This window comes from Ammodytes marinus (assembly GCF_949987685.1).
Source record: "Ammodytes marinus genome assembly, chromosome: 17".
NCBI classification, from domain to species: Eukaryota; Metazoa; Chordata; class Actinopteri; order Uranoscopiformes; family Ammodytidae; genus Ammodytes; species Ammodytes marinus.
The window spans coordinates 26057250-26084802 of NC_137221.1; the positions used below are offsets into that span (position 1 = coordinate 26057250).

Genomic DNA, 27553 nt, shown 5'->3' on the forward strand with positions numbered 1-27553 from the left:
CGTATCATGCCTACTTAACTAATTTTACCTCAGGTCATTCCGACTAGTGGATGTACAGTAAGCCCTTTCAAGATATTTCAACTGAACAGCGTCTGCTGTATGTTATACTTCCATACAGTTGCCGGCATGTTTGCTGCGTGTTGCGCCTCACTCCATGCTGGTTGATATTTGATCATATCATCATATCATCAGAAACATCATTGTTCTGAAAAATTTACTTGGAATTTCACTTGATAAACGTGATTTTTTTCTTTGCTCTTTTTTTATCAGTTGCCAAACATTCGGGCTCATCCTTAAATGTCAGTAATATTATTTATTGCAACATGCCCACCAGAATACAGAACCAAAAAGCATCATTTATTCTCACAACTTGACCGAACAACTCAGCATCCTCCTGATGCAATGCTACAACAAATTCATGCTAAACCTGTGTCTCTGATAGACAGATGTCATAATCCATATGGTTACATGGTTTATCTTGCCTAGTAATGGTAAACAAAGGTCACTGCATGCATTTGAACCAATTAGATGAAATAACATTGACAGATGCTGTAAGCTCAACCACATATCAGCTGTCACAATAAAGTATTTTATATGTACAGTATACAGCTCCGGAAGTCTGGATTTTTATTAAATCTTCATCTCTACATTACTTATTGAAAATGCTCTTAATGACAAAACATGTATCGGAATTTGGTAGAAATGTTGTCAGTAGTCTATATTGTAAAACCAAAATGTTCATTCTACTCAAACATATGCCTCTAAAGAGTAAAACGAGAGAGACTGAACATTTGGAGTGGTCTCTTCATTTTTTCCAGAGCTGTATATATAAATATATATATATCATTTTCTTTACAACTTTTATCATCTTCCCTCGACAGCTTCTTAACTTCTTAGACGCCAAAATAGAATAGCATTCCAAAATAAACATTATCCTGATGATCTTGATGATTCATAATCTTAATACTACAATAAAAACAATCAAACTTTGAAACCTTATTCTAATTTATACACCTCTTTATTTTTGTTTTTAAACACTAGATTTGGGTCCAGTGGGAGTTTATCTCTGTATAGCCCGGACACAGGCATAATTAGCACTATTATAAAATTCCCATAGTGACTAGCTCCAACTGTAATTAAACTTGACCCCGCTTGCTCCGGTCAACATTAATACGATCATCACCATCACATAAGCCTCTTTCAAGCTTTCAGTCCAGCTGTGCTTTCAGTGGCATGCAGTGACACAAATAAATAAATAAAGGAGTGAGCCCTCCTTTTTTTTAGGGGGTTTTAGATTCCAAAGTAGATATCCCATCCGGAATCATGCAAAAATAATATTCTACTACTTGAAAATGCTGGGGGATATGACAATGATGAAGTGTATAAATGATTGATGAATTTCTGACCTTCACCCAGACATTAAAAGCAAAGTCTATGATCACAAAAGACTGTAAATGGAAGCTGCTCAGTGGCCTCTATTTGAGCCGGACACACAGGCAAAGGGAGACAGAATGAGGGCATCCATCTCACACACAAAGAGCCCTGGCTCTCAGACACACCACATGGACATTGACCCCTTTGGAGAACAAACATTTATACAGAGCCTACAATCTTAGGATGGATCTCAAAGTGAAACTCGGACCAATGTGTCCAGTGTTATTAAGCTGGGAGATGTACAGCTCTGGAAAAAAGTAAGAGACCAGTCTGGATTTTTCTTAAATCTTCATCTCTACATTACTTATTGAAAATGACAAAAAACGTATTGGAATTTGCTAGAAATGTTGTCAGTAGTTTACATTATAAAACCAAAATGTTCATTCTACTCAAACATATGCCTATAAATAGTCAAACGAGAGACACTGAACATTTGGAGTGGTCTCTTCATTTGTTTCCAGAGCTGTATGCATGTACAGTACACTAAAGAAAAGATTGATGTTGAGCATTGATTCATTTAAATGGAGCAATTGTTCCTTACTGACTTTGCCACTATTACTGAGGGCCTACACTGCATCATAATGAATGATAGATAAGTAGATATCATTTACAAGTCATTTATATCATGCTATGACAGTGATGAAACCACGGACACAGTCGGCTAATTAAACTTTCATGTAGGATTATGAATGATCTCAATCAGCTCTGACTAAATATTATGAATGAATAAGTACATACGTATCTACTGTATCTTTCTTTCTATCTATCTATCTATCTATCTATCTATCTATCTATCTATCTATCTATCTATCTATCTATCTATCTATCTATCTATCTATCTATCTATCTATCTATCTATCTATCTATCTATCTATCTATCTATCTATCTATGCCAACAGGGTTTCTCAACATTTACAGTGAGTGTTACAGTATACGGTACTTGAAGCCATTGAGTGCTATTGACGGTGCATTGAGGTGGAACATAAAGCACTCGACACTGCACATCGAACAAGCCTTATCTCACGTCCAGTAAATGAAAATAAATAAACAATACACTGTCAACGAGCTAACGTCACATCTGCATGATAGGCAAACAAAGTAGGCTAGTTTTAGATTGAACATGGTTTTGTATTGTCCAATGAAACAACTATGGTTAGTCATCAGGGGATCTGTCATATCTACAGTATGCTGTTCTGCTGCTGTACTGTTTTTTCTTTTGTTTTACAAAGACATTCATTTACATTGTTTTGAATGTTTCTGAAATTCTTTCGTCCTACAACATCTGTTCATGCCAGCTTTGGTTGAAAAAACTAAAAAAAGGCACCCATGTATGAACAGACTGTGGTAAAACAAGAACATTTTAGCAGAAAAGGGAAAAACATTATTGGCCTGTCTTTGATACGATGCTAAATCCAGTATCCCACACGAAGGTTTGACAAGCTAGACACCAAATAAAGGACACACTCAGTCCTTCATTGGCATTTAAAGTTGTCACCAGTACTTTACCAGTACCTTAGCATTATCGTTATTTCATATATTTCTCAATGATTAACGCTCATGGAGAACTATTCTTACCCGAGAGCTTCGACGGCCCCACTCTTGTGCACACAGGTGACCTCTCTGGTCTGGTAGCCCACCTGCAGGGCCCAGGACTTCCCTCCAGGGCGGTTCTGACGGTTCTTGTTCCTCTTCTGCTTGATGAGTTCCCTGGTCTCAGGATCCTTGGCTTTCCCCCTCTCCCTCAACCTCTGCAGGACCTTCTCTCTCTTCTTCTCTCTCTTCTCTTTGTTCTTGGCTTTCTTCTGTCGTTTGGGCCGGTCCTCCTGTGTGGACGGCCCGTCACTCAGCCTCCTGTTGGCTCTGGCCAGCTTCCTCTCTGCTCTGGATAGCTTGTCAGCTCTGGATGGCTTGTCATCACCGTCTCTGGAACGCTTTCTACCTTCTTTGGATCTTTTGCCCCCCTCTTTGCCCTGCTTTTCCCCTACTTTAGACTGTTTCTTGCCCTTCCCGGACTCTTTGAGACCCTCTTCTGGCTGCTTCTCACCCCCTTTGGATGTCTTCTCACCCTCCCTGGGCTTTTTCTCACCATCTTCTGTGAGTAGTTTCTCACTCTCCTTGGCCGGTGTGTCGCTGCTGTCTGTGTGTGGTGGTGTGCCAGCTTGTCTGGCTGGCCTTGGCATGGGGACAGAGCAGGGCCCCCACGGTCCCACCCTGAGGCTGTAGAGGCTCTCCTCTCCATCACACGGGCCCAGCTGGCAGGACTGGAACTCGGTCAGGTTGGGGCAGGCCGATCCGCCAAACAGCGGCGGAGCCAGGACGAAGCGGATCCGGTTTTGTAAGCCAATCCCGCAGGTTTTAGAGCAGGGAGTCCAAGGGATGAACTCAGACACAACACAGTCCAGCGGACAGGGGATAAGACAGGCCTGCTCCAGACGTGGTTTGGGTTCAAAGTATTCACAGATGGCGTCCTCCGCCGGCTCGGCCTCAGCCTTCTGCACACAGCCCACCTCCCGGGTTTGGATGCCCTCCTCTCCATGTGTGCACACGTCTGGCCGCTGCGCTCCGGCGTTACGCGTCAGCACCGGGACACACTGGTTCCAGGCCCCCAGTTGCCAGTCGTACTGGTCTTTGTGCCAGTCACACACCCTGAAGCAGCTCTGTTGGGTCTCTGGCTTGTCCTTCATGATGCAGTTGTTGTACATAGTGGTCCAGCCTTCAGAGTGGGCACACCACACCGCCCGGCTCTGGCTGCCTCCAGGTCCACACTCATTCCCCATACAGCGACCCCATGGACCTGCAGAGAGGAGAGGACAAGAGAGATCAGTCAAAAGGTCACAGTGGGACTGAGAAGAGTAGCGTTCTGTTTGCTGTAATAGACTAATGCGCATCCTTCTTTCTGGAGAAATTGAATTCCAGTGTATGACAACCTTTGCCCTACTTTTCCTCCAGAAATGATAACACTTTATTTACCAGATTAGCTGAGCACATAGCGGGATTGCTCAGTAGAATTTTAAAACAAAACAAAAAAACAAACACATATGAGCAGCGACTAACTTTTATTGGCTGTTCTTAACATGTATCTCTGTTTCCGACTGACTGCATGGTTCAACTTCCACCACACATACAGTCATTGTTTAAGTGAGTGCAAAGTTTTCATAACGATAAGCTTGCAATGCTGAGACCTTAAGTTGTAATAAAACCAGAATGATGTTTTTACAGCAGCTGTAGAAGGCAATGCACCTGCAATCGTGAATGGAAATAACATGGCATTGCTAGAAGACCATGGCCATACTAAGCTAGTCAAATTTCTCTCTGTTAGTTCCACATCAAATAGGCTGTCAAGAGTGGATAACTAAGGCAATATAAAGTGAGTTGATGTTTCATAGTCAGCCTTTGGACGAACCATTCCACAGGACACTAATCAATTCCTGGCATGAAAAACAACAAAATGTACTACTTCACAGAAAGGGAATGTTATTTATAGTTCTAAAGTGCTCCTAAGGACAACACTGCTGCCTTTTCCACATTGTGTATCTGAAACCCAAGTGCTTCTGCATGCAATAATATTGCCCTGACACATACACACTTACTGGTAAATCACTCTCTTTCAATACTGCACTCGCACTGGATTTTATGCGAAAGCAATTATAGGTCTAAGCAAACATCGACTTTCAGCTCAAACTCTGTAGCAGATGCAGAGGCTTAGAACAGCTGAGGACTTAATCAATTATACAGCAGTGACATAGAAATGAGCTGATGTGAGAAACGGTGTAACGGTGCATATCATTAGCATTGTCTGGTGTGACAATGCTAGGAAAACCTTCGGACTCAGCAAAGCATCCCTCGCACACTAATGATGTTTCTAGCAGTTAGTTAATATCAGAAGAGTTGGGGAAAAGTGGGATTTTAATCTTTGAATTAAGGATTCAATATCTAACCTTTTTTTAGATAGTAAAATAATAAAATGTGTGTTATAAGTCATACTTGTATTAGTTACACCAACAAAAATGTAATTGTGCATTTTGAAACCTGTACTGTAGCACTAAATGAGGCCATGATGTTTGTTTTCATGGGCCTCTTAAGAGCCAGCCCATCAACAACAAAAAAATCGTAAACAATATTAGAACGTATATTTCTTGTAAATGTGTACAATATATATATATATATATATATATATATATATATATATATAGGGGAAGGTGGGGTGATTTGTGCAACTTTTTACTCAAAGTGATTTTAAAGTGAGGCCTTGACAGTTATGTCTCCAACTCAAATATGTACATATATTTCAGGATGTTGTGCATCCCTGGCAATAAAAACTTTGGATCTGGAATAAACTGTTTAAGAAATATAGCTTTCGGAAAAAAAGTTGTCTTGTCGCACAAATCACCCCAAAGTCACCATCATCATCTTTCTGGCCATCTGAACTCTCATAAGTGGTGTCGTTAAGTGGAATTGAGATGTCACTCTCTTCTGAGCTACTGTAGACAATCACTTTCTTTTGGTGACCAGCGTATACAGCCATGCCACTGGCACAACTCTCAGAAATGTGCTTTGCACTAGTTGCTCCGTGCTTGTGGAACCAACTGCCACCTGACAAATGTGATTCCCCCTACATTTCTGCCTTTAAATCAAGGCTCAAAACCCATATGTACACCCTGGTGTTTCCTCCCCATTAACCTCTGCACTACTTACTTACCTCTGCACTACTATCTGTGTTTATGTGGATGTATGGGCTTTACGTCTTTTATTTTGGTTATTGTTATTTTACCTTCATTGTTTACCTACTGAATGCACTATGTACAGCACTTTGGACAGTGCAAACTGTCATAAATGTGCTTTTATAAATACATTTTACTTACTTACTTACTTATAACTCACCCAGGCCCTTGCGCACAAATCACCCCATCCCCAGAATTTTGGATAATAGGCATGATGCAGCAATTTAGGGTTGACATTGTGCTAACTATATAGACTCAAAGTGTAGCATACCAAAGCACTAAAACATGTGTCAAATGTTTTCAAACGTGTCTATAATTGTTCAGACACAATAATCAAAAAACCTTGATCATGGAAATTTTACTTTGAAAGGCAAAACACAGTTTTTTTAGCTTAAATGTGCTTATATCTTATTCCTTGTGTCTCCCTTCTTTACAGGATGAGTCAAATGGATGGCTCTTCTTAAATATGTGGTCACATTTCCAATTTCTTCCACGGTTTTCTAGAAACAAGGGGTTTTGCAACTTCCAAAATGCACAAATCACCCCACCTTCCCCTATATATATATATATTATTATTATTATTATTATTATTATTATTATTATTATTATTATTATTCCACACTGCAAAAGATAAACACAAAACGAAAAAAGTGTATTTTGGCACCAATCACTCTCCATAGGATAGATAATATATCTAAGATATGTTGGGAGACATGAACTGCGGACACATTCCAAAAACGTCACCTAGATCATTCTAAAGTAAATAGCTTCCTGCCCATGTTGACCTCTTGGTCAATACATAGAGAATGTTGCTGCATTGATTTAACTATACAGAGCCACTTCATAATGCCTGTTGTATATGGCTGAATGAAGGCATCTTAATCACAGTAGAGCAGAAGTGGGTCATTACTTCCCATCAGCAGCAACCAGGCATGGCCGAGGAACATACCAGGGGCTTTGAGGGACTGACTCCAGGGCTATGTGTCATGAAGGTCTAAGAAGTCAAACTGCAGTTAGTCTGTCAATATTCAATATCTTTGCATTGGACATTTTTTAATTGGCTGAAAAACTACTACATAACATCAGGCTTATATCCTCATAGTGTATATAGGCTACATTATATACATTGTATACATAATATTTGTTGTATGTTTTCCTTTGCGCTTGAGGATAAAGCCAGGAGGTGACCAAAGTCAGTAGGCTTCATCCTCGGGTAATCTTGATTGTCTGTATAAAAAAAGGAAAAAATTCATATTTCATCGCAACACATTGAATTAATCAATTGAATGTGGATGGTCAAACAACAAACACTGACTGCTGCTGCTGAAGTGGTTTAAAAAAATAGAATTTGATCAAAGTCACAATTGCAATAATAATTTGTGTCAAGATGAGTGATCCGCTACTCAGTGTCTGCACACAAACCCCTCTGGATCAGATGAAAAAGGGGGCAGAGCTGTAAACCGTCTATCACCGGACAATGCAGTAATTTATCGTGTTGAGAGCTTTATGGTTCCACTCAATAAAGTTGAGATACAGCAATGAAAATGTCAACGGGAGGAAGCGAGCAGGGGCTGAATTAGCTTACAGCTGCAAGGCAGAAGGTCCCCGATCAATACAAATCAATGGAGGGAGCAAGAAACTGGCCCAGACACAAGAGACAGCTGCAGTCATAGATCTCACTCGTTGCCATTATCCTCCTGGGCTGGAAGTGAGAGGAAATAGACCACCGGAAGAATAGGATTTCTCAAGCACACACACCGCCTATTTAATGCAACATTTAATGTAGCTTTAAACCGCGTCAGTGATGTGATGGAAAGGTCAGTGATTTAAAGCATCAGCTGATGTTAACCTGGTCTAAAATAGTAAAAAATCAATCAATTTGATATCATAGGTGGGTGTCCTTAATACGCTTTTACAAAAATCTGATTAAAATGAAATGTTCATAAATGGTTTTAAACTACAACAAAACTACTGCCTTTGACAAACATCTTTAAGGATGTGGACTAAATGTGTGTTTTTGTCTAAATGAATGCTTTCAGAAGATAACACGCTTGGCTGGACTACGTAGAGCGTTAACATTCCCAGAGTCAATACAAAAACAGCACTGCCAATGTTACTCTTAACTAGAAAATAAAATAACATATACATGAACATGCCAAACTCTAGGTCCTAGAACAGTGGATGTTCTATAGGACCGAGAGAGAGAAGATAATGGAATTCCCCAGAGGTCTAGGTTTTAAAAGGGATTTAGGCACAGAAACAACTGAATAGAGCAGAACAATCTTGATCTTTGAAGGAAGTAAATGATGTATTCACAGCTGTGACATAGTCTTTAATATCCACTTTCCCCAGATAAGTCTACTTAATAGCCATCAGGCCACAGGGTTAGGAGAAAGCCTTTTCTTTCTTAACAGCCTATAATCCCTTCTCTGTACCTTGCAAGGCAAACAGAGAAAAGGACAAAATGAGATCTGTGTGAAATGATGAGAAATAATGGGATTGCTATTTGTGAATGCATCCCTACCCTGCCACCCCCAGACCTCCCACCTTGGCCTCAATACAGCTTGTCTCATATGGTGCCAAACCCAAGATTGGCATTGGCATTTACAGGGATAATGGAAACCAGTGTGAGACGTGCATCCTTCCAGTGGATTTTTGGATGAAAAGAAATGAGAGCAGCAGCGGACAGTCAATCTGTATTCATATGTTGAACACATGACAATGATAAAAAAGACAGTGAAAAGGTCACGGATTTACTATTAACTACTGGATGCCAATATGTCCATAACTTATAGTATATTCTTACTCCAGCTGGAATCCTGATAAGAGGCCAAGCCAAGAAATGATTGGATCCTTTCAAATATTATCTTACCGGAAACGTTCTTAAGGTACTTCTATTTGGTTTCATTTACAAACAGCACTACAGACTACTGCAGCACACTTGTCAACACATGTAGGCTACTGTCTGCCAACACTACCCAACACTGACAATGATCAAGTTTGCTATACAGTCTTACTATGACTCGGGGAAACATAGCATCTCAAGGCCCCATATTCTGCATTGAATTCTTAATACACAGACGTTTACCAACCCAATGACCCTAATGGACCTAAATGGTCTCAGCCCGCCCCGTGGATGCTTCTCTGTGTGCATTACAGAGTTCTTCCTGGCAGCTCTCACAACGTTAGGATTGCCAAAGCCCACAGGCTCCAGGGGGAAAAGCAATCTGTTACTGATATCACTGCACACTTACAAGCTACAGTCACTTATCATGTCTCCTCCAGCCCTCTCCGTCTCTCTGTTCCTCTTCGTCGTTCTTTCTCCTACTCTACTTTGTTTACCTGCTCTACCTTTTCTTGCGCTCTTATTTTTGGTGATTCCATTGTCCTTATTTATTAAGTTTGTTATTTTTGCTCATCATTTCATAGTGCACAATGTTTTAGACACTGCAGATCAGATGTTGATGAAACAAGGCCAAAACATGCATCTCAGGTCAAGTAGCCAACTTTCCTCTTGTCTATGTGGCATTCTACACTTATATGACTGTAGCATTAGGATAGTATGAACCCATAACCTCCAGGTTATACAAAAGAAGAACAACTACTCTGAGTAAAAAATTATATGAAGCTTAATGTTGTTTTGTTATGCTAGCAATACATTGTTTGCTTTGCTTATATCAAGATAGCACAACTTACTGTACAATATAGTCATTTGTCTTCAATGAGATTTCACAGAAGCTATTGGTAAAGCAGCTAGCCTTGATGTGGCATAAGTCTACAGAAAACAGGACCCTCTTTCTATCAATGCTTTCATCCATATCATTGTAGCCATTGCCTCACATTGTGGGGAGCAGTGTTTCATATCATCCCTACATCTGTTTTGACCAATCTTCTCCACCTTGCCTTTGTATTTCAGGGCAGAGCGTTGGCTGCACATGGACTCTGGCAGAGTGCCTCTGTGCTTTGATCTACACACGGTTTGATCAAAAGAAGAGCTGGTGTGTGTTTGTTCCCAGGGTCACCAACCACCACCTGCCGGTATTAGGGAATGTACAGCACACACACACACACACACACACACACACACACACACACACACACACACACACACACACACACACACACACACACACACACACACACACACACACACACACACAAACAAACACACTCACACACTATCAAACTGTATCAGTCTTCCAAACACAGCTGCACAAAGTGAACAGGATTTGGACGATTTGTAAGACCCAAACCTCACACTGTGAGAAGGCTTAACCAAGCATTACAGTATATTCACAAAGGCAGTGAACGCCAATCCGAAGACAATCCATGGTGTTTAAAGCAATGTTTATTTTGTAACCCCAAGACCATGGTGGTGTGAATAATAACCCAGCTCCATGTCGCTGGCTTTATTAGATAAAAGGTTTGTAGCATACAGCAGAGTCTCAAACAGACCAGTGTTTCATGCATCTTTCATAAGCCCTTCTTGTCAGAGTAGCGAAGCCATCCCCTTTCAGGAAGGGACATTACACGGCTCATTTGGGGTGTCGCGTTAGAACATGGAAAACAGCTTCACTCCACGACAACAGAGCAGAGCGTGGCTGCTTGGTAAATGCAGGGTTTGGCTCTATACGGATATGGAAACATATGCCTGAAGCTATACACAAGCAGATGTTTTTACTATGGGTCATCATATTATATGACAGTTGGATTGAAGCCATTTTGGAATGCAGCTGCTGATATGTATTTTTTATTCACGCAAGGTAAACAACCTTGAGAGGCGTTTCAGTACCATGCTCATTGGAACCTCCATAGTCAAGGTCACATATCAAGCTAATTGTCAGGTTCAAAATTGTAATTTGGGTTTCTACTAGAAACTGTTTATATTTCTCACAGAATATAAATGCCAGTTAGATTCAGGGGTATCTGGGGGCGTGGCTTATCACAGGTGGAGGTAGTGCTAAGTTAGTTTGGTAATGGGGGGCGTACATACATTTTAATTTTAAGGACACTGAAATTGATTTAATTATCTATTTTTTTAAGTGTCCTGGAACCAAGGGTGTTTTACAAGCTGTCGTAGATTATATTTCGCTCCATCATGCGAACATATACAGTAAAAAGAATCAGCACTACATTTGATTGGAACATCCCTCTCTTCAGGCTTAATGCATTTCACCTGCAAATTTCATTCTGGAATAAATCTTTTTCTGCAAATATTATACAATTTATTTTATTATTTCTTTTATCCACAAAAATCTACTTTTGAATATGTTTTTGGTGGGAAAACAGGCCATCCTAGCCATTGTCTTACTGGTTCTATGTGGCCTGTATTGGCTTGTCTTGCCTCCATAATGTAAGGAGAAGCCAGTGATTGTTAAACATATGCGTAACCAACCAACCAACCATGTCTGCATTTTAAGGTACGCTTCTAAAATTACAAGACCCAAGTAACATGTGTTCAGGCACTCATTTCTTTACATAAACACATACACGCGTGAGAACATATCATCATTATTCAGTTTGAAAGAAAATTGGCAAACACTGCAATACGGCATTCAATCATCAATGCAAAACTGGCTATTTACAACCTCAAAAAACTGTCTGCTTTTATAGTAGAAGTAAAAGTCAAAATGAGTATACCTAAAGTATATGGGTTTTAAACACATTAAAAGCAATGCACCAGCCACACATATAGTATATAGTGATAGAATGCTTGTTTGGTTGATCTTTTGATGTTGAACACAAAAGCTGAACAAGGTGAAAACAACTACTATTTTTAGGTCAGACCCTCTATTGGCTCTATTGCTTCTTTTAAAAAAAGAACCGACATTGTGCTCCGGTGTTGTGCCGACCTGCGTATATCAGTGGTGGATCTTGTTATGTGAGCAGCAACACAGCTATACAAATGGGGGAATTGTGTTATACTTGGCTTGGTTGTTAGAAAACATCCTCTATTCTGTCATGTGGAAAACATTTGAGAAGCATCACTGGAATGAGCCCGGAGCAAAAAGACCACGGATACACACAAGCACAGAGTCTCTAAATGCGGCAAAAGCACCACATGAATGAATAGAAAAAGAGGAAAGACATGCAGTGTTCTATGGCTGCAGTGTGAGCAGTCTGAAAAGGTTTCCACATATTAACAATAATAATAGTTTCAGTCATCTCACTTCACCCCACCTGTCTCCCATGTTTGGTCACTGTCTTCTTATGTTTCTTAGCAGGGTGTAATTGTAAACAGAATTTCGATGTTCTGAAACATGTGCAAGGACAAAATAAAGTTGATTGATTGATTGATTGATTGATTGATTGATTGATTGATTGATTGATTGATTGATTGATTGATCGATCGATAACTAGAAAAAAACTACTGCTACAACAATTTTTTCTGAAGATGAGTGCCGAGTTTGAGGCTGATTGGACAGTTGATGAAACAGTCATGATATTAGCAGCAATGTGCTTTCATTACTAATATAAGAGCATGCACTTAATAATAATAATGTCATTACAAAATCATTTTGAATAATGTAATCAACAAATAAACATTTTTTTATTAATAAGATAATCAGAGTTGACTGTTTTTCAACATTGGGTGCTAAAAGAAACAAGAGTGTTTGATAGATAAACGTATAATAAGTACAAAAGCAGGTGAAATTGTCGTAACATTATAAAATATAAAAAATTGCTAGAAATCTCAGCGAGCAATATAGTTCCTATTTTATGAATGACGACCTTGTGAGTATGTGTGAACAGACCCTTTGAGACAAATAAACCATGCTTATAGTAAACGCTCCCTGTGCCATTGCAGACATTCTTCATCTGAGCTTATACCCTGCATTCCAAATCACATACCCTTTCTTTTTACTACACTACATACTAAAGTACAGAAGAGTTTAAGGGCCACAGGAGAGACAAAAAAATCAGATAAGGAAGATTTGTTCTCATTATGTTGAGCAGGTGAAATTGTCGTAACATTATAAAATATAAAAAATTGCTAGAAATCTCAGCGAGCAATATAGTTCCTATTTTATGAATGACGACCTTGTGAGTATGTGTGAACAGACCCTTTGAGACAAATAAACCATGCTTATAGTAAACGCTCCCTGTGCCATTGCAGACATTCTTCATCTGAGCTTATACCCTGCATTCCAAATCACATACCCTTTCTTTTTACTACACTACATACTAAAGTACAGAAGAGTTTAAGGGCCACAGGAGAGACAAAAAAATCAGATAAGGAAGATTTGTTCTCATTATGTTGAGAAATGTCAAGAATAAAGACGAATACTCCCAAATGCTATTGGAGTTAGTGGGGCAATATGTATTTTCAGCATACTACAATTGACGTGCATGTATTGGGACATCCTAAATCTTTTTCTGGCATACTAAATAGTAGGGAAGTATGGGGATTGGAACGCAGGGATATATTTGATGAAAATGACTTGTTCATACTATTGATTCTGAAATCCTGACTGACCTTAGAAGGAAAACAGAGGGTATATAGAGCATGTATGTCGACTCACTGGGACTCATCAGTATGCTTCCCATACAGTCAAGAATGAACACATATAGAGATAAGTCTTTCTCACAAGCAGAAAAACACATGCTAGTTATCTGACTAAATGTGCCAGAGTGACTGGGGGACTGATAAGGGCACATTTATCTCAAGGCTTTTCAAAAGGATTAATTACAATATGCTTACCCACTCCCAGACACACAGGAAAACAACACACATACCACGGCTAGAATTAGTAATTTATATTCATGCAGCAAGCAATACAATATGCTACTACATGACGGCACAGTTTTAAAGGAGCTTTATTTTCAAGACTTGGTTTTATACGCTGTGTTAACCTTAAGCTGGAAATAAGCATCTGTCCTGTATTGTGCTATTTAGTACCAAATTTAACAGACTCGGCTGCCTGTCAAGATTTTGCAATGCACTAAAACATTTTGTTCACTGCATATTTTTTTATTCTTGTCATATAGAAAGCTGCTAACAGAGGAACACAACTGCATTGAAAGTTAATATAATGACAATCACATTTCATTTGCATATTACTTTTTATTGTAGTATGGCAACGGGAATCGCCCAGGTGGTTCAATCATACCTCAACAGCTATTAGAATTTCCAATATTGCACTTTCTATTCCTTATGTATTGTTTCTAATATCAATACATGTAGAATGGTACCCTATTCACCTAAGTGTCTGGCCTTTGTGAGTTGTTATTTCCCAATATGAATGTGTTAAGGTATATTTAAAAAAAATAAAAAAGTTGAAAAGGTGTTGCATTGCTGTTGGATGATCTCCTAGCGATAAAAAAAACAAATCAAATATGAAGAAGCATTACTATGCTTTGAGTGGCTCCCGACCTTATCAAGACAAACCGGAGGGGCCGGGGCTGGGCTGAGCTTGATCTGAAAGGAAATAGCAGCCGCGAGCGAGGGATGAGGAAGAGGGATGGACACAACACAGAGAGTGGGTGGAGAAGTAGAGAAGATGACCAATGGGCTTGACAGAGAGGAGAGATAGCTAGGGTGACTCTGCCCTTTAAGATGAAAGGCATTAGTCAGCCCCGGACCAAGGGAGTTGGAGATGCCTCTAACATGATTGGATTTGGCTGGGGAACATGGGGAAGTACACTCCCTAAGGAGGGATGGGGGGGGGGGGGGGCTGCAGGAGAAAAATGACAAGACTGACGTGCGTGCTTTTGAGCCAGAGGGGGTATGTTTGTCAGAGAAGTTTGGTGGCTGCGGTTGTTGGCACCAGCTTTGCTATCAGGCCTGGTTATTATTCTATTATTAACAGTCCAGAAGTCTTAAAGGTGCAGTCAGCGATTCTGGAGAATGCTTGTTGCCAAAATCACTCTGGTTGCGTTCCGAATCGCATACTCTTTCTTTTCTCTATTCTACATACTACATCCGACGATAAAAATAATCTAGTTAGGGTGCAGTAGGCATACTATTGGGACATACTTTACTCTCTTATTTCATCATAACATTGCACCTTGATCTTGCCTCTTGCTTTTATATCCGTCGCATCCCGTTTGTTTTCATATGTAGGCTTTGTCGATGTGACGTCACTTCACGTGCGCAATGGATTGTGGGTCAGAATCGCCCAAATAGGATGCAATCTTGGCCGCATGAAGTAGGACATCCGGGTACTTCTAACCATCCTAAATCTGGCCTCAAGAATCGGGACATCCTAAATCTTTTTTCCACATACTATATAGTAGAAAGTATGCGATTCGGAACGCAACCTCTCTCTCAAAATCAATGAATATCTTCTCCTCATGATCCATGCTACCCGTCTGTACTGTGTGTTCGTTGATAAGAAAAAACAATCCAGTTTTGACATACTGTCTATAGGCTCTGTAACCTGGTATGTAAACAAAGGATAGGTAAAGAAAAGGGGGGGGGGCAACCGTAGCTACCAACATGCCCATTTACAAGGCCTAGGCTGTGTATTCACACTAAAATGTAGTTCAGCGCACACACGGCATGTATACAGTAATTTAGCAAGCTGATCCTGAGGAGATATTCACTGATTTTAATAAATTAACAGATTTTGACAACAAACATTCTCCAGAATTGCTGACTGCACCTTTAACTAACTAAATAGTTTCAGCATGATCTCACTGTAGAGCACATGTTGTATAGTAACGTTGGTACTGAACATACAATGGAGTTTTCCAATCAGAATCATCCAATGTCTATGTACTTGTCGGATGATGAGGTGGATGGGTGTCACATGGGTGTCAGTTACAACACAATTGCCTCACAACGCCCTAGCAGGGGGTATGATTTGATTTGCATCCTATTTCAACACCATTTATTATTGAGCTGCACTGTGGCAATGCATTGTGGGAATGGCTTTTTGGAATGCAATTAAGAGGGTTTTGTTAGAATATTAATGAGTGATAAAGAGCAGTATCTACATCCATGTAAATGATGTACTGAAGAAGAAGGATAGGCAAAGGACTTGTGTCTGCCTACTTGAATTCATTCCTTAACATAGACTAAAAGCAACACATTCTAACTAAGGAAGAAACGTGTTGAAAGGGTGTGAAAGCAGAACTGCTACTCGTTAGCCTCATAGCATAATTGCCTAAATCATATTTACTCTACTCTACTTTTACTCTACATCTACTCTATTCTACATCTACTCTACTCTACATCTACTGTTAGCCTAATAGCATAATTGCCTAAGTCATATTTTAAGGGTTATAGAGTAGGGTAAAGTAGATGTAGAGTAGAGTACTGTAGATGTAGAGTAAAAGTAGAGTAAATATGATTTAGGCAATTATGCTATGAGGCTAACGTACTGCTAAAGAAGTTATTGCTCCCGATACACGGCTCAGATATTTAGGAATTGCAATGGAAAGATAAGATATTATTTGTCACCAGACCTGTTTATAAATCTTGTTATATGTGCATTAACCGTTCAAGGGTTCGATAAATGTCAATAACTGGAAGGTAAAGACGTTTCCTTAGATATGCTCTTTTATAAAAACCATCAAACTGCAAGAGCACATCGGACTGAACACAAACTCTCTTCACGCATGCCAAGCTTCACGTGGCGAATGGATATCTGGTGAATAAAAAGTGCAGAGTAGACATTTAAAATCACCTCATGGCTGTTATGTACGCAAGCAGCAGACTTAGCTAATGAGTTGAGCTAAGCCTCCAGTCCACTGCAAAAAATTATTCAAACTAAAAATAATAATAAATGGAGTTTTTGGGATGACCAAATCAAATAAGTATGTATGAATGTGGGAGGCTTTTCTTTTTTCTATAATCTTTTTCCATTAGTTTAGCCCTCCATCATGTGATAGCCACCATAAGTCAGTTGAGGGGGCGGGTTATTAAAAAATGAATATCAGGGTTCAGTGAATGGAGGTCAATGCCACTCTCTTTTGAGCTCAATAAAAGCTTAATAAAAGGCGCTAAACAATCAGGTAAAGGGGCATATTAAGAAATCAGTAGATTATTAAATCCAAATGTTTAATGTTCAAGCAGGTGAAATGATGAACAGGGAATTTAAAGCGGCAGGAGAGGAGGTGAAGGGTAGAGACAGACACGTGCCATTTAAAAAGAAAAGCCTCCTGCATACTGGTGTGGAACAAAGGGTGGCAGGGCTGATGGCTGTGTGTGTGTGTGTGTGTGTGTGTGCGTGTGTGTGTGCGTGTGTGTGTGTGTGTGTGTGTGTGTGTGTGTGTGTGTGTGTGTGTGTGTGTGTGTGTGTGTGTGTGTGTGTGTGTGTGTGTGTGTGTGTGTGTGTTGGGGGGAGGAGGGGGGATGGTAGGGGCAGGTTGCTTAAATGTCACTGGCAGTGAGGTGAGATGAGACAAAGGATAGAAGGAGGCTGGATGGGGAGTGTGCTCACTAAGGCATTGCAGGAAAACATACATATTCTTTTGTCCTATCAGAACGTCAATATTCATGTTACATAATTGATTTATGATTTTTTTTGTACTTCATGCAAAAACATTCAACTGTCAATTCTAGATATATTTGTGTGTATTCTGCGTCCACAACATGTCTTCTTTTATACAAGTAAAAGATCAAAGGTGTTTATCTGACTGAACATTGTGTGTGTGCACTATTCTGAAGGTTATTAGAAGGATTTGTTCATACAGTATGTTGTTAATCTATGTGATTTACGATACCTTTTGAGCTGACATTTGTACATCTGTAAGTTGCAAATGTTCACCTGTCTAACCGTAAGGAGCAAGACTTAGGAAGTACCCATGTGTTTGTTTGTTTGCATCAAGATGAAACAAAAAAGCAGTACAGTATCTCATTATAGCACATTATTCAGGATTACCATAATCTTTCATCTTATCATTCTACCATTGTGCATCATTGTTGTGTCCATTACGCCCAGGTTGCGTTCCCCCTAGGAAATACACTGATCCCTGTCAGGGTTCATGGAAGATAAAAACACACACACATGCTTTTTTACACTATCAGTAACAGCCAAACCGAATCATGCGTTGTTAACTCTAGGGATGGCACAGGCTATAAGTGTTGCAGACAAGAACACAAACCAGGAAGATATGAAATCTAGGAAAAAATCTGTTTGGATACAGAAAACAGGGATGATCAAGTCTACAAAGCCATTTTATATATAGGTTTAAAATAGACAGTGAGTTGAGTATCCTGTGTGTGACTAAGCTGACCTTACTTCTTCTTTAGAACCCATGAACGAGTTGATAGTTGATACAGATGAGAGTTCAATTAAAAGGCAAATTCACAGCAATAGAAAAGAGGGAAGTTTGGACAGTGAGATCAGCGGCAGCAGATTAAGAATAAGCGTCTCTACAGTAGTTGTGAACAAGGATTACACTCAGATTAAGTCAACAAGATGAAGCGTTATGTCAAGAGGGCATATGGTGCCTTTTAGACAAACATACAGTATACACGTATAGTAACAGACACTTATTATGAGATAACTCTATTGATGCTGTCAAAAAAGGAGATGGGTATTTGATATTTCGCAGCTTTGCCCTGTTATACTATCTGAGTATTTCCCACACTGCAGCGGTGTGTGTTCATTTACTCAGGACATGGCAGCTTCAGGCTCAGTAGTACTGACTTCAGACCTCTGGGCATTCCAGTACATCTGTTTTTGAATTTAGTTGTATATGTTTTATATCCAGTCTATGGTTCGTATAAGACATGGTCCTAGGTCCCACATTTTCAAAATTGACGACAAGGTATTTCTGCACAATGTGTGTGCTGCCATGTCTGAAGTTCCCGATTTTCCGCATACAATCAAACGCAGCATGCATGCCTGGGCGAGTGTCACTCTGCCAACAGTGTAGCATACAGACTCTCTCTGTCTGTACTTCTCATAACTTCTGAGTCACAATGTTGGATCAGAACACACAGAGAAAGCATTCTGCAGGTAAGAACTGCCAATCTACTGACTCCATACAGTCAATAATGTTTTGGTTTTAAAAGAATCTATGGTCCAGAAGTGACTGCAACTACATTTACAACCACTAAAAATGCAAAAACAACTGCTTAAACTAATGATACATAGTGGGACGTTTATGTGGGGTTGAATTAGCCCCACTGCCATCATGTTTAAGAGCCAACTCTCTTTTAGTGGAAAAAAAATCAACACTTTTTGGCGTTTCTATTCATTTGCCTTTTTCCAAATGTAAGAAAGGCAAGGGATAAAGTCACACATTTGAGAAGTGTAAATGTTGCTGCCAAAGAGTAATAGTAAGAATGACTATTTTGAATCCAAAAAAAGGGAGTGATACGTAAGACATTACAGGTTTGGGTTAACAATGGTATTGACAGACAATAATCTGCAGTGTTTCCCCTAGAATTTTTTTTAGGCCCGGTGGTAAGAGCTGATAAAGAGTATGCGTGCCGCGTGCGTACCAAATTTCTAGAAGAAATTGACCAAAACGAACCCCATTTGGGATGAGCCTCTTTTGACAGCCTGTTAAAAATGAGGGCATAGGGTTATACTTTCACATTCAGTACGTTTGTACATGTGGTGTTTCTCACAGGATGTTTAGATCCTGCTGGGTGAGAATGGACATTCTAGGGGGTCTGGGGGCATGCCCCTGCAGAAGAAACCTTATCCTTTTTAAAGTTAAATGCATCAATCTGGTGCACTTTGAGAGGCAAAATCTGATTAATTCTGTGCTCTGTAAACAACATATGTCCTGCCTATAACTATTTTCTGTAATAATTTGGAGACACAAGCCACGTAAACTATTGAAGAAAAACACATGGATTTAAATTAAAAAAAAAATAAACACTAAGATCTAATATAGACAGGTCCTGTTTAGACTCATTTCTGGAATAATCTGAATCACCTCACCTTGAAGATAGCCTATTGAAAAATGTTCTTTATTTTTTTTTAATGCAAATAGCCTTGTTGAAAATAAATGAATTAACATAGGCTACACATCATGATTAGCCTATCAACATGTGTGCTACATAAGGCAAATTCCCTATTCCGACCATTATATTTCATCTAGCCTATTTCTCAATTTAAAACATAGCCTACAAATAAAGTAGCATTGAAAATACAAAAACATAAAGCTTGTAGGCCTACAATAGCCTGCTGTTTTCAAGATAACTTGACAGTTAAAACAATAAATAAATTAATATGTCCCTTGAAAATAAATTAATGCTTTTCTGAGAAGAATGTCAAAGGCAGTAGCAGTGAGGCACTTCTGTAAACTTACTGAAACGAGTGCATGCCGTTTTTTTCAGCGCTGTCTCTGCTGTTGATATAGATTGGTTGTGTTGCCACGGCGACGTAGCGATTTTAACTTTCTAAACTTTGCGCAGCACTTTTTCCTGTTCAACGTCCCTGTTACTGAGTCCTTAGTATCTCCATAGAGCAGCCGCTGGTTTTATTTTCGCCACTAGATCAACGTTTGCTTGCTAGTCATGCTCCTGCTCATTGGCTTCCGTGTTTTAACAAGTGCGCACCCGCACCGAATACAAACGCGCCGCGCGCAGACACACATACACACACGCAGACACACAGATCAGCTGATGGGATGATCAGACGAGAGGTTGTAAAGACAGGCGCACACGAGGGGTAGACCGACAGTGCCGCGCAGACGCTCGCATATTATAATTACGGAATCAATGAAAAATTGATAATAATTTTTTTTTTTTTATTATTATTATTTTTTAAAGTTAGGCTGCTGTTGGCCTGGCGGGGGGTCCCGTTGGCCTGGCGGCCCCGCCAGGCCTGTACAATGGTAGGGGAAACACTGATCTGCAGACAGAACTGTCCGTCCCTCTGTGCTTTGAATACTAATGATCGGCAAATGAACAAGCAAGGTCACAATGCCGTTAGTTGCTCTGAATCAACATTGAAATCCAATCCTAAAAAAAAAGCTGTGAATATTCATCAGGGCAGCTCTGTCTGCCTGCCAGGCGGAGATGAGGGCACGCTCGGCTCACTGAGCACAGCGGGGTGGAGACATTGATAACGGAGGATTCCCCTGCATAGCTGGAGACACACCAGCAGCACCCACAGACAGACAGAGCACCCAGGGGCTTGCATAGTCCACACACACACACACACAAGACATGTCTTCACTTAATGGAAAGCTGCTTTGACAAGATTTAAAGTTGAGGTAAGCAATCCAGCAGAATGGTTGTTGACAAAATCACTTTTTGTGGCGTATGTCAATATCTCCTCACAGTCTGCTCTGTAGAGGATATTCACTGCTTTGGCAAAACAGTGATTTTGTCAACAAACATTCTCCAGAATCTCCGACTCCACCTTTAAAATTCAACTCGTAGTTCTTCAATGGACTAGATGAGAGATGGATTTGTAAGGCTCACTCTGCTAGGCCGCTGAGAGTGCCCGGAAGGATGAATATTTCACTGTTTATGTTTGACAAGCTCTCAGTTATTGCCTAACAAGAGAGAGGTGGCAAAATCAGTTTTTTTTTTGCATTTCCACTCTGTTTGAAGTGGAGTGCTCCCCCGGGCTGCCTCTGCTCTATATGTGAATAGATTGATTAAAAAGAGGAGTATTTCCTCTGGTGAATTGCAGAGACTCAGGAAATATATGAAGCAGCATCTCTCCTGGTCACATTCTGCTGCAAGGCCCATTAGTTTGAGATATTGTCTGTGTGTGTGTGTGTGTGTGTGTGTGTGTGTGTGTGTGTGTGTGTGTGTGTGTGTGTGTGTGTGTGTGTGTGTGTGTGTGTGTGTGTGTGTGTGTGTGTGTGTGTGTGTGTGTGTGTGTGTGTGTGTGTGTGTGTGTGTGCGTGAGTGAGTGAGTGAGTGAGTGAGTGAGTGAGTGAGTGAGTGAGTGAGTGAGTGAGTGAGTGAGTGAGAGTGTGTGTGTGTGTGTGTGTGTGTGTGTGTGTGTGTGTGTGTGTGTGTGTGTGTGTGTGTGTGTGTGTGTGTGTGTGTGTGTGTGTGTGTGTGTGTGTGTGTGTGTGTGTGTTAAGCAGACAAGCTTGGAACATAATTATATATAAATGTTTAGCCTCCACCAAGAACAGTGTATGTCGGACTGTTTGTTTTCTTACTGTGAGTAAAGGTTGTTTTACTCAATTCAATACACGCTGTGTACTTGTCATATTCCTGTCAGTATTAAATGCCTCTGTGGTGGAGACAGAAATCTGAAGAATAGAACTGAAAGATTTTAATTTCCCTCAAACGCACATCAATATATAGTAAAACCAGAGACCCTTATCATTTTGGCGTCGTCTCTTAATTTATCCCCAGAGCTGTATGTTTGGAAGCAGGCTAGAAAATGGAGACCAAAACCAATGTAAACATACTACATGCATGTATAAAAGAAAGAGCCACTTAAGATAATCACGCATGTTCTTATACATGCAATCAAAGAGAAGTATCCTTTCAGCTTTGCTCAACAGAAAGAAAAGTTATAATAATTATATAAAGTCTATACAAGGATGCATCTGTTCTATTCAATGTGTTAAAAAAAGACAGCCTGCATGCTCATTACTATCAATAGCTAAACATTAGTTAGTGACTATTACACCTTTACTTGAAGTCTTATGTGTCATTTTGTCTATATAACGATATTTGAGTAGGTTTTGTAGCAGAGGGTGCGGAAAATAAGGCCAGTGTTAATACACAGCTAAGGTACTGTAAACGGGCATGTTGCTATAGCTGAGGTTGGGTCATTGTTTACATACCAGTTTACAGAGCCTATAGGCTGTGTAGTTTTACACCAGCAATCACACACACACACACACACACACACACACACACACACACACACACACAGTATGGACAGCTAGCGGATCGTGAGGAGATATTCACTGAGTTTGACAAACAGTGATTTTGACAACAGGCATTCTCCAGAATCGCTGACTCCACTCCACTGGACCAACACCATAGTTTATACAGGTTTTATGTCATGTCTATGTTTTGGCTCTTTTTCTTATTCACTGTAATTTGTGCTATACCTTGTGAAAGATGTTCAAACACCAAAATAGTCTGGTTCTTATCAATTTAAATATGACAGCTGTAACAGTTGCCGTCAGAACCAAGCCTCTAATGATATCTCTCCGTCTGTTATAGGAAGGGGCAGCTATACCTTGAAGTATATAGTGACAGAAAAATGAAACCTCACTGCCAAATAGCTGCCGGCAGACAGTCCTCCTCCTGCTTCACAAATGGTCTCCTATTCCAGTCAATGTTAGGCCAGCTTACTGTAACTGATGAATTATTCAAAAAGCAGGGATCAGTATGCAGTTGTTCCTGGATGGTGCCACAAACACAAATGAAATGCAATTTGACACTGGTGTGTGTTTAAGTTGAAAGAGTCTCAAAGCAATCCTTTATCCACAGTGCGGCGTGTAAAAAACGATATGCAAATGCAAGATAATATGCATTCTTTATCTATAGGGTATTTTGACTTGGTTTAGCGATTGATCCTCAAATCGCTTCATTTCATAGGAGATACCACAGTGTGCAGATGTATTGGTGGTGTTACAGTAGGGCTGGGACATTTGACCTCAAATCAAAAATCACGATTAATTGCACAATTTTATCTCAAATGCGATTAACGAACGATTATTATTTTTTTATTTTTTTTCCCCTTGAAGTTCACTGACAAGGTTTGTACTGTAAAATAACTACTGGTCAATTATCTTTAAAGGAATACTTCACCCATACGGAACCAGCGTTCTATCATTATAAACTCACTATTATAATATAATGAATGAGGTTTTTCTTCCCTCAGTCTTCCCTTGGCCCAGCTGTCCTGTTAATCCTAACCCTCCATTTCTACTAGTATTATGTCACACTAGTAAAATGTAGGGTTAGACAGTGACACCATAACACACTTTTTTTGTGCAATTTTCTCAGACTCAAAGCACTTAACATTGTATGCCTCTCATTCACCCATTCTCACACACACACACACACGCACACACACACACACACACACACACACACACACACACACACACACGCACACACACACGCAGACGCACGCACACACACACACACGCACACATGTACTCACACACTCATGGCAGCCACGCAGGGTTGCTTTCCATCTGCAGCAGTCAAGTGCAGCTAACTGTAGTATTGTAAAAAAAAAATCAACAATTGAATCGCTCATATCCAGTATTTCCAAGGTCATGACCTCAACAGGGACACAGGAACTCTCGTAGAGCAGGGGAACAAACGTCCCGATGCTTGCTAACGTAACCTTAGCTCAGCAGTCACTGTGCCCTGTGTACTCTTTACAATCAACTATGTATTTACTCCTATGATTGTATTACGTCTAACTGTTAAATAGACAACAGTCAGGTATTCTAGTGTGTATGTGTGCACAGACTGTATGATACTGTCTATGACCAGAGAGCAAAACAAACATTGGTCACCATGTGTCACCGTCTTTGGGATGAGCTGTCAACTCCTGTCTGTGTCTGCCAGCCAGCCTGTGGGCCACGCTATTCTATAAGAGCTACACGCTGGCAATGTGGGGGAAGGGAGTCCACACATACAGACACACACACACACAAAGACATGCACACACACACACACACACACATCCAGAAACACTCACACACAAAGACATGCACACACACACACACACACACACACACACACACATCCAGAAACCCTCACACACGTAAACACACACAAACACGCAAACACTCACGCACACACACACACACACACACACGCACACACACACAAACACCCACAAAGATACACACACAAACACACTTAATATAATTACACGTGAATCAAAATTCAACAGTGCATAAAAAGCCTTCTGTGCACTGTAAACAACAACAGGCTAGAGTCAACAGGGTGGCATTTGGGTCACCCCTCAATTGATAAATGAAATTTAAGAGGTTAATACAAATGTAATAACGTAGCTACAGTACATCAAGCAATATATTTCAAAAAAATTAACTGAAACTGAATCAAATCCCTCTGAAAAGCCACTTACCGCTACTGTAGGCGGTAGCTTGCCCTCATTTACAAAAAATGGTTAGGACAGTTAGAAAAACAATAAGCAGGATAAGCAAAAGCACACGTAAAGAAATATAATTAATCTCCATAGCAACATAGCTTCCGTCTTCACACGTGGAAGCAGAACACATAAATAATCCCCTGGCAAAGCATTTACTCTCCATGTGCTGGCCAGCAGCTCAGAAGAATCTGATCTGAATACAGTTGAAATATTTAATAATTGTACCTAAAGAGATTTATCCTAAGCAATGGATAGGCCTCAGCATGTGTGTGTTTTCTTGTGATTTACCCCTAGAAGTATTTACTGTATTCCTTTTTGCTTCATTTTCAGTTAATACCTGGATGGTAGTGACAGGCGGAAAAGAATGTTAACCTCCTCCCATCTAGACTGCTTAGTAACTGAGGTGTATTATGAACGTGGGAGTATCTCCTATGTTACTACTACTGACATCCTGGCATTTATGTGAACCAGGCATATTAGAGATATGTCTTCATTTGAAGTGTCTTATCAGAATCAGAATCAGAATCAGCTTTATTGTCCAGGTTTGCGTAAACAAACAAGGAATTTGACTTCGGCAACCATTGCTCTCCAAGTACAACGATCACTAAAAACTAAAACATTAAAAATACTGTTAAGTAAACAATATTACAAATGAACAAAAACGAATACACAACAACAATTCAAGAGATGGAAGAAATGGTGCAATCAGTCAGTTAGTGATTAAGAATTAGATAAAAATATAAATATGTATATATACGGTATATATACAAGGTCAGATTTAAGATTACAAAATAAATATAAAAATATAAGTACAGTGCAAGGCAGATCAGTGCAGATCAGTGCAGAGGTAGTGTTAACAATATTTGAGTTTGAAAATATACATGAGGTACATCACAATTGTTAGTGGACCTTATCATCATTTATCACAAGCCCTGGGCAATGTCTTGATAATTCCATCAGTACAAAAACAGATACATGTCAAGTTGTCTTCTCTAAGAGTTATGTTGTTATCATTCACTTGATTTGATTGATCTAAATGTGTATCACTGTTCAGTACTGTGTGTATATAATGGGATATTTACTGCACATTGGTTTGATATAGTCTTCAGCGTCTTGGGGGCTTCATATCACCATATTGAATATTCAGAGGAGCTAGGGTTGAAGGGCTGCTGAAGTATCTCATTTTCACCTTCTTGACATAAATACATAACTGATATTGTTGGTGCTGTATCCATTGTGGATCATTTGACAGAAGTGTACATGGTGGGTGAGGTTTACTGTTCATATGAGTATTGTGTGTAGTAATGTTGGCACGTTGCAGTATACCCAATATATCTTTTTGGGGAACACCAATTCATTATTTGAGCATTAATATCACCTAATGCAATGTTGGGATGTGCATCACTATTACTTTGAGATTTTTGATCTGCTGTTTTGCTGAAAATGTGCATGCATGCGTGTGTGTGTGTGTGTGTGTGTGTGTGTGTGTGTGTGTGTGTGTGTGTGTGTGTGTGTGTGTGTGTGTGTGTGTGTGTGTGTGTAGTGCAAGATTTCTAGCCCTCAGTGGACAACAGAGGGTCACACTTTACAATAAGGGTACATTAATTAACTGTACGTTCATGCTTAGTTAAGGCTAATAAAGGTTAGTTAATGTGTAGGTAAGCATTAACAAACTGTTCATGCTTATATAGTAACAGTCAGTGAATGCTTGGTTGAGTATTAACTATTCCTAGTTAACTAATGACTTGTTAAGCATTGCTAAGCATTTTGGTAAGTCAATGCTTAGCTAATGCTTATTCATCTTTAACTAAGCCGTTATTAATGTGTATTAAGCATTAACTAAGCATGAACTAACAGTGAATGAATGCATCCTTATTGTAAAGTGTTAACCAAAGGAGTTTGGGGGCCAGACAGTGAACTACTTACAGTTTTTTTTTCGATCGCTAAACCACAGTGGGCACAACTGGAACGACAAGTGCAAATCTCTAACTACACTATGCACAGCAGCGGTTCATGTGGACCAAACTCTAGATTGTTTCTCATTGCTTAAACACAATTTTCAAAACTTTACACACTTATCTCATGGCTTAACCACAGCCTGCACAACACTGTGGATTTCCAGATCTTTGTTCAAATGCTAACACACTGCTGCCACAACTGTAGACCACATTCAAAACAGAATGGATATCAGCCTAGTGCATTTCAAACACTGCCGATTGCAATTTCAACTGAAACACTAAGAAGGTGTCTTGTTTTAGACTTGTTAGTGAACATACTGTACATAGAGTATAGGGAAGGCTCAAAAATAGGAAGACAGGTTGTTGGAGGGAGAAGAGAAGCAGTGAGACTGGATGTGTGGAGGAAGACCTAGAAGACATTGAGCTGTAATTTCTGATGAAATACAGTAAGGGCAACACTGATAGA

At 39.8% G+C, this 27553-nt stretch overlaps 1 protein-coding gene across 1 annotated transcript in view; it reads right to left on the reverse strand.

The window, feature by feature from the left end:
- thsd7aa (thrombospondin, type I, domain containing 7Aa) overlaps positions 1-27553 on the reverse strand; it is a gene marked incomplete at both ends in the record, with an annotated part of 129034 nt that overhangs the window by 72096 nt on the left and 29385 nt on the right. Inside the window, one exon of the mRNA XM_080045915.1 lies at positions 3010-4228. Within this exon, the coding sequence (XP_079902041.1) occupies positions 3010-4228 (1219 nt within the window). The remainder of the gene's footprint in view (positions 1-3009; positions 4229-27553) is intronic.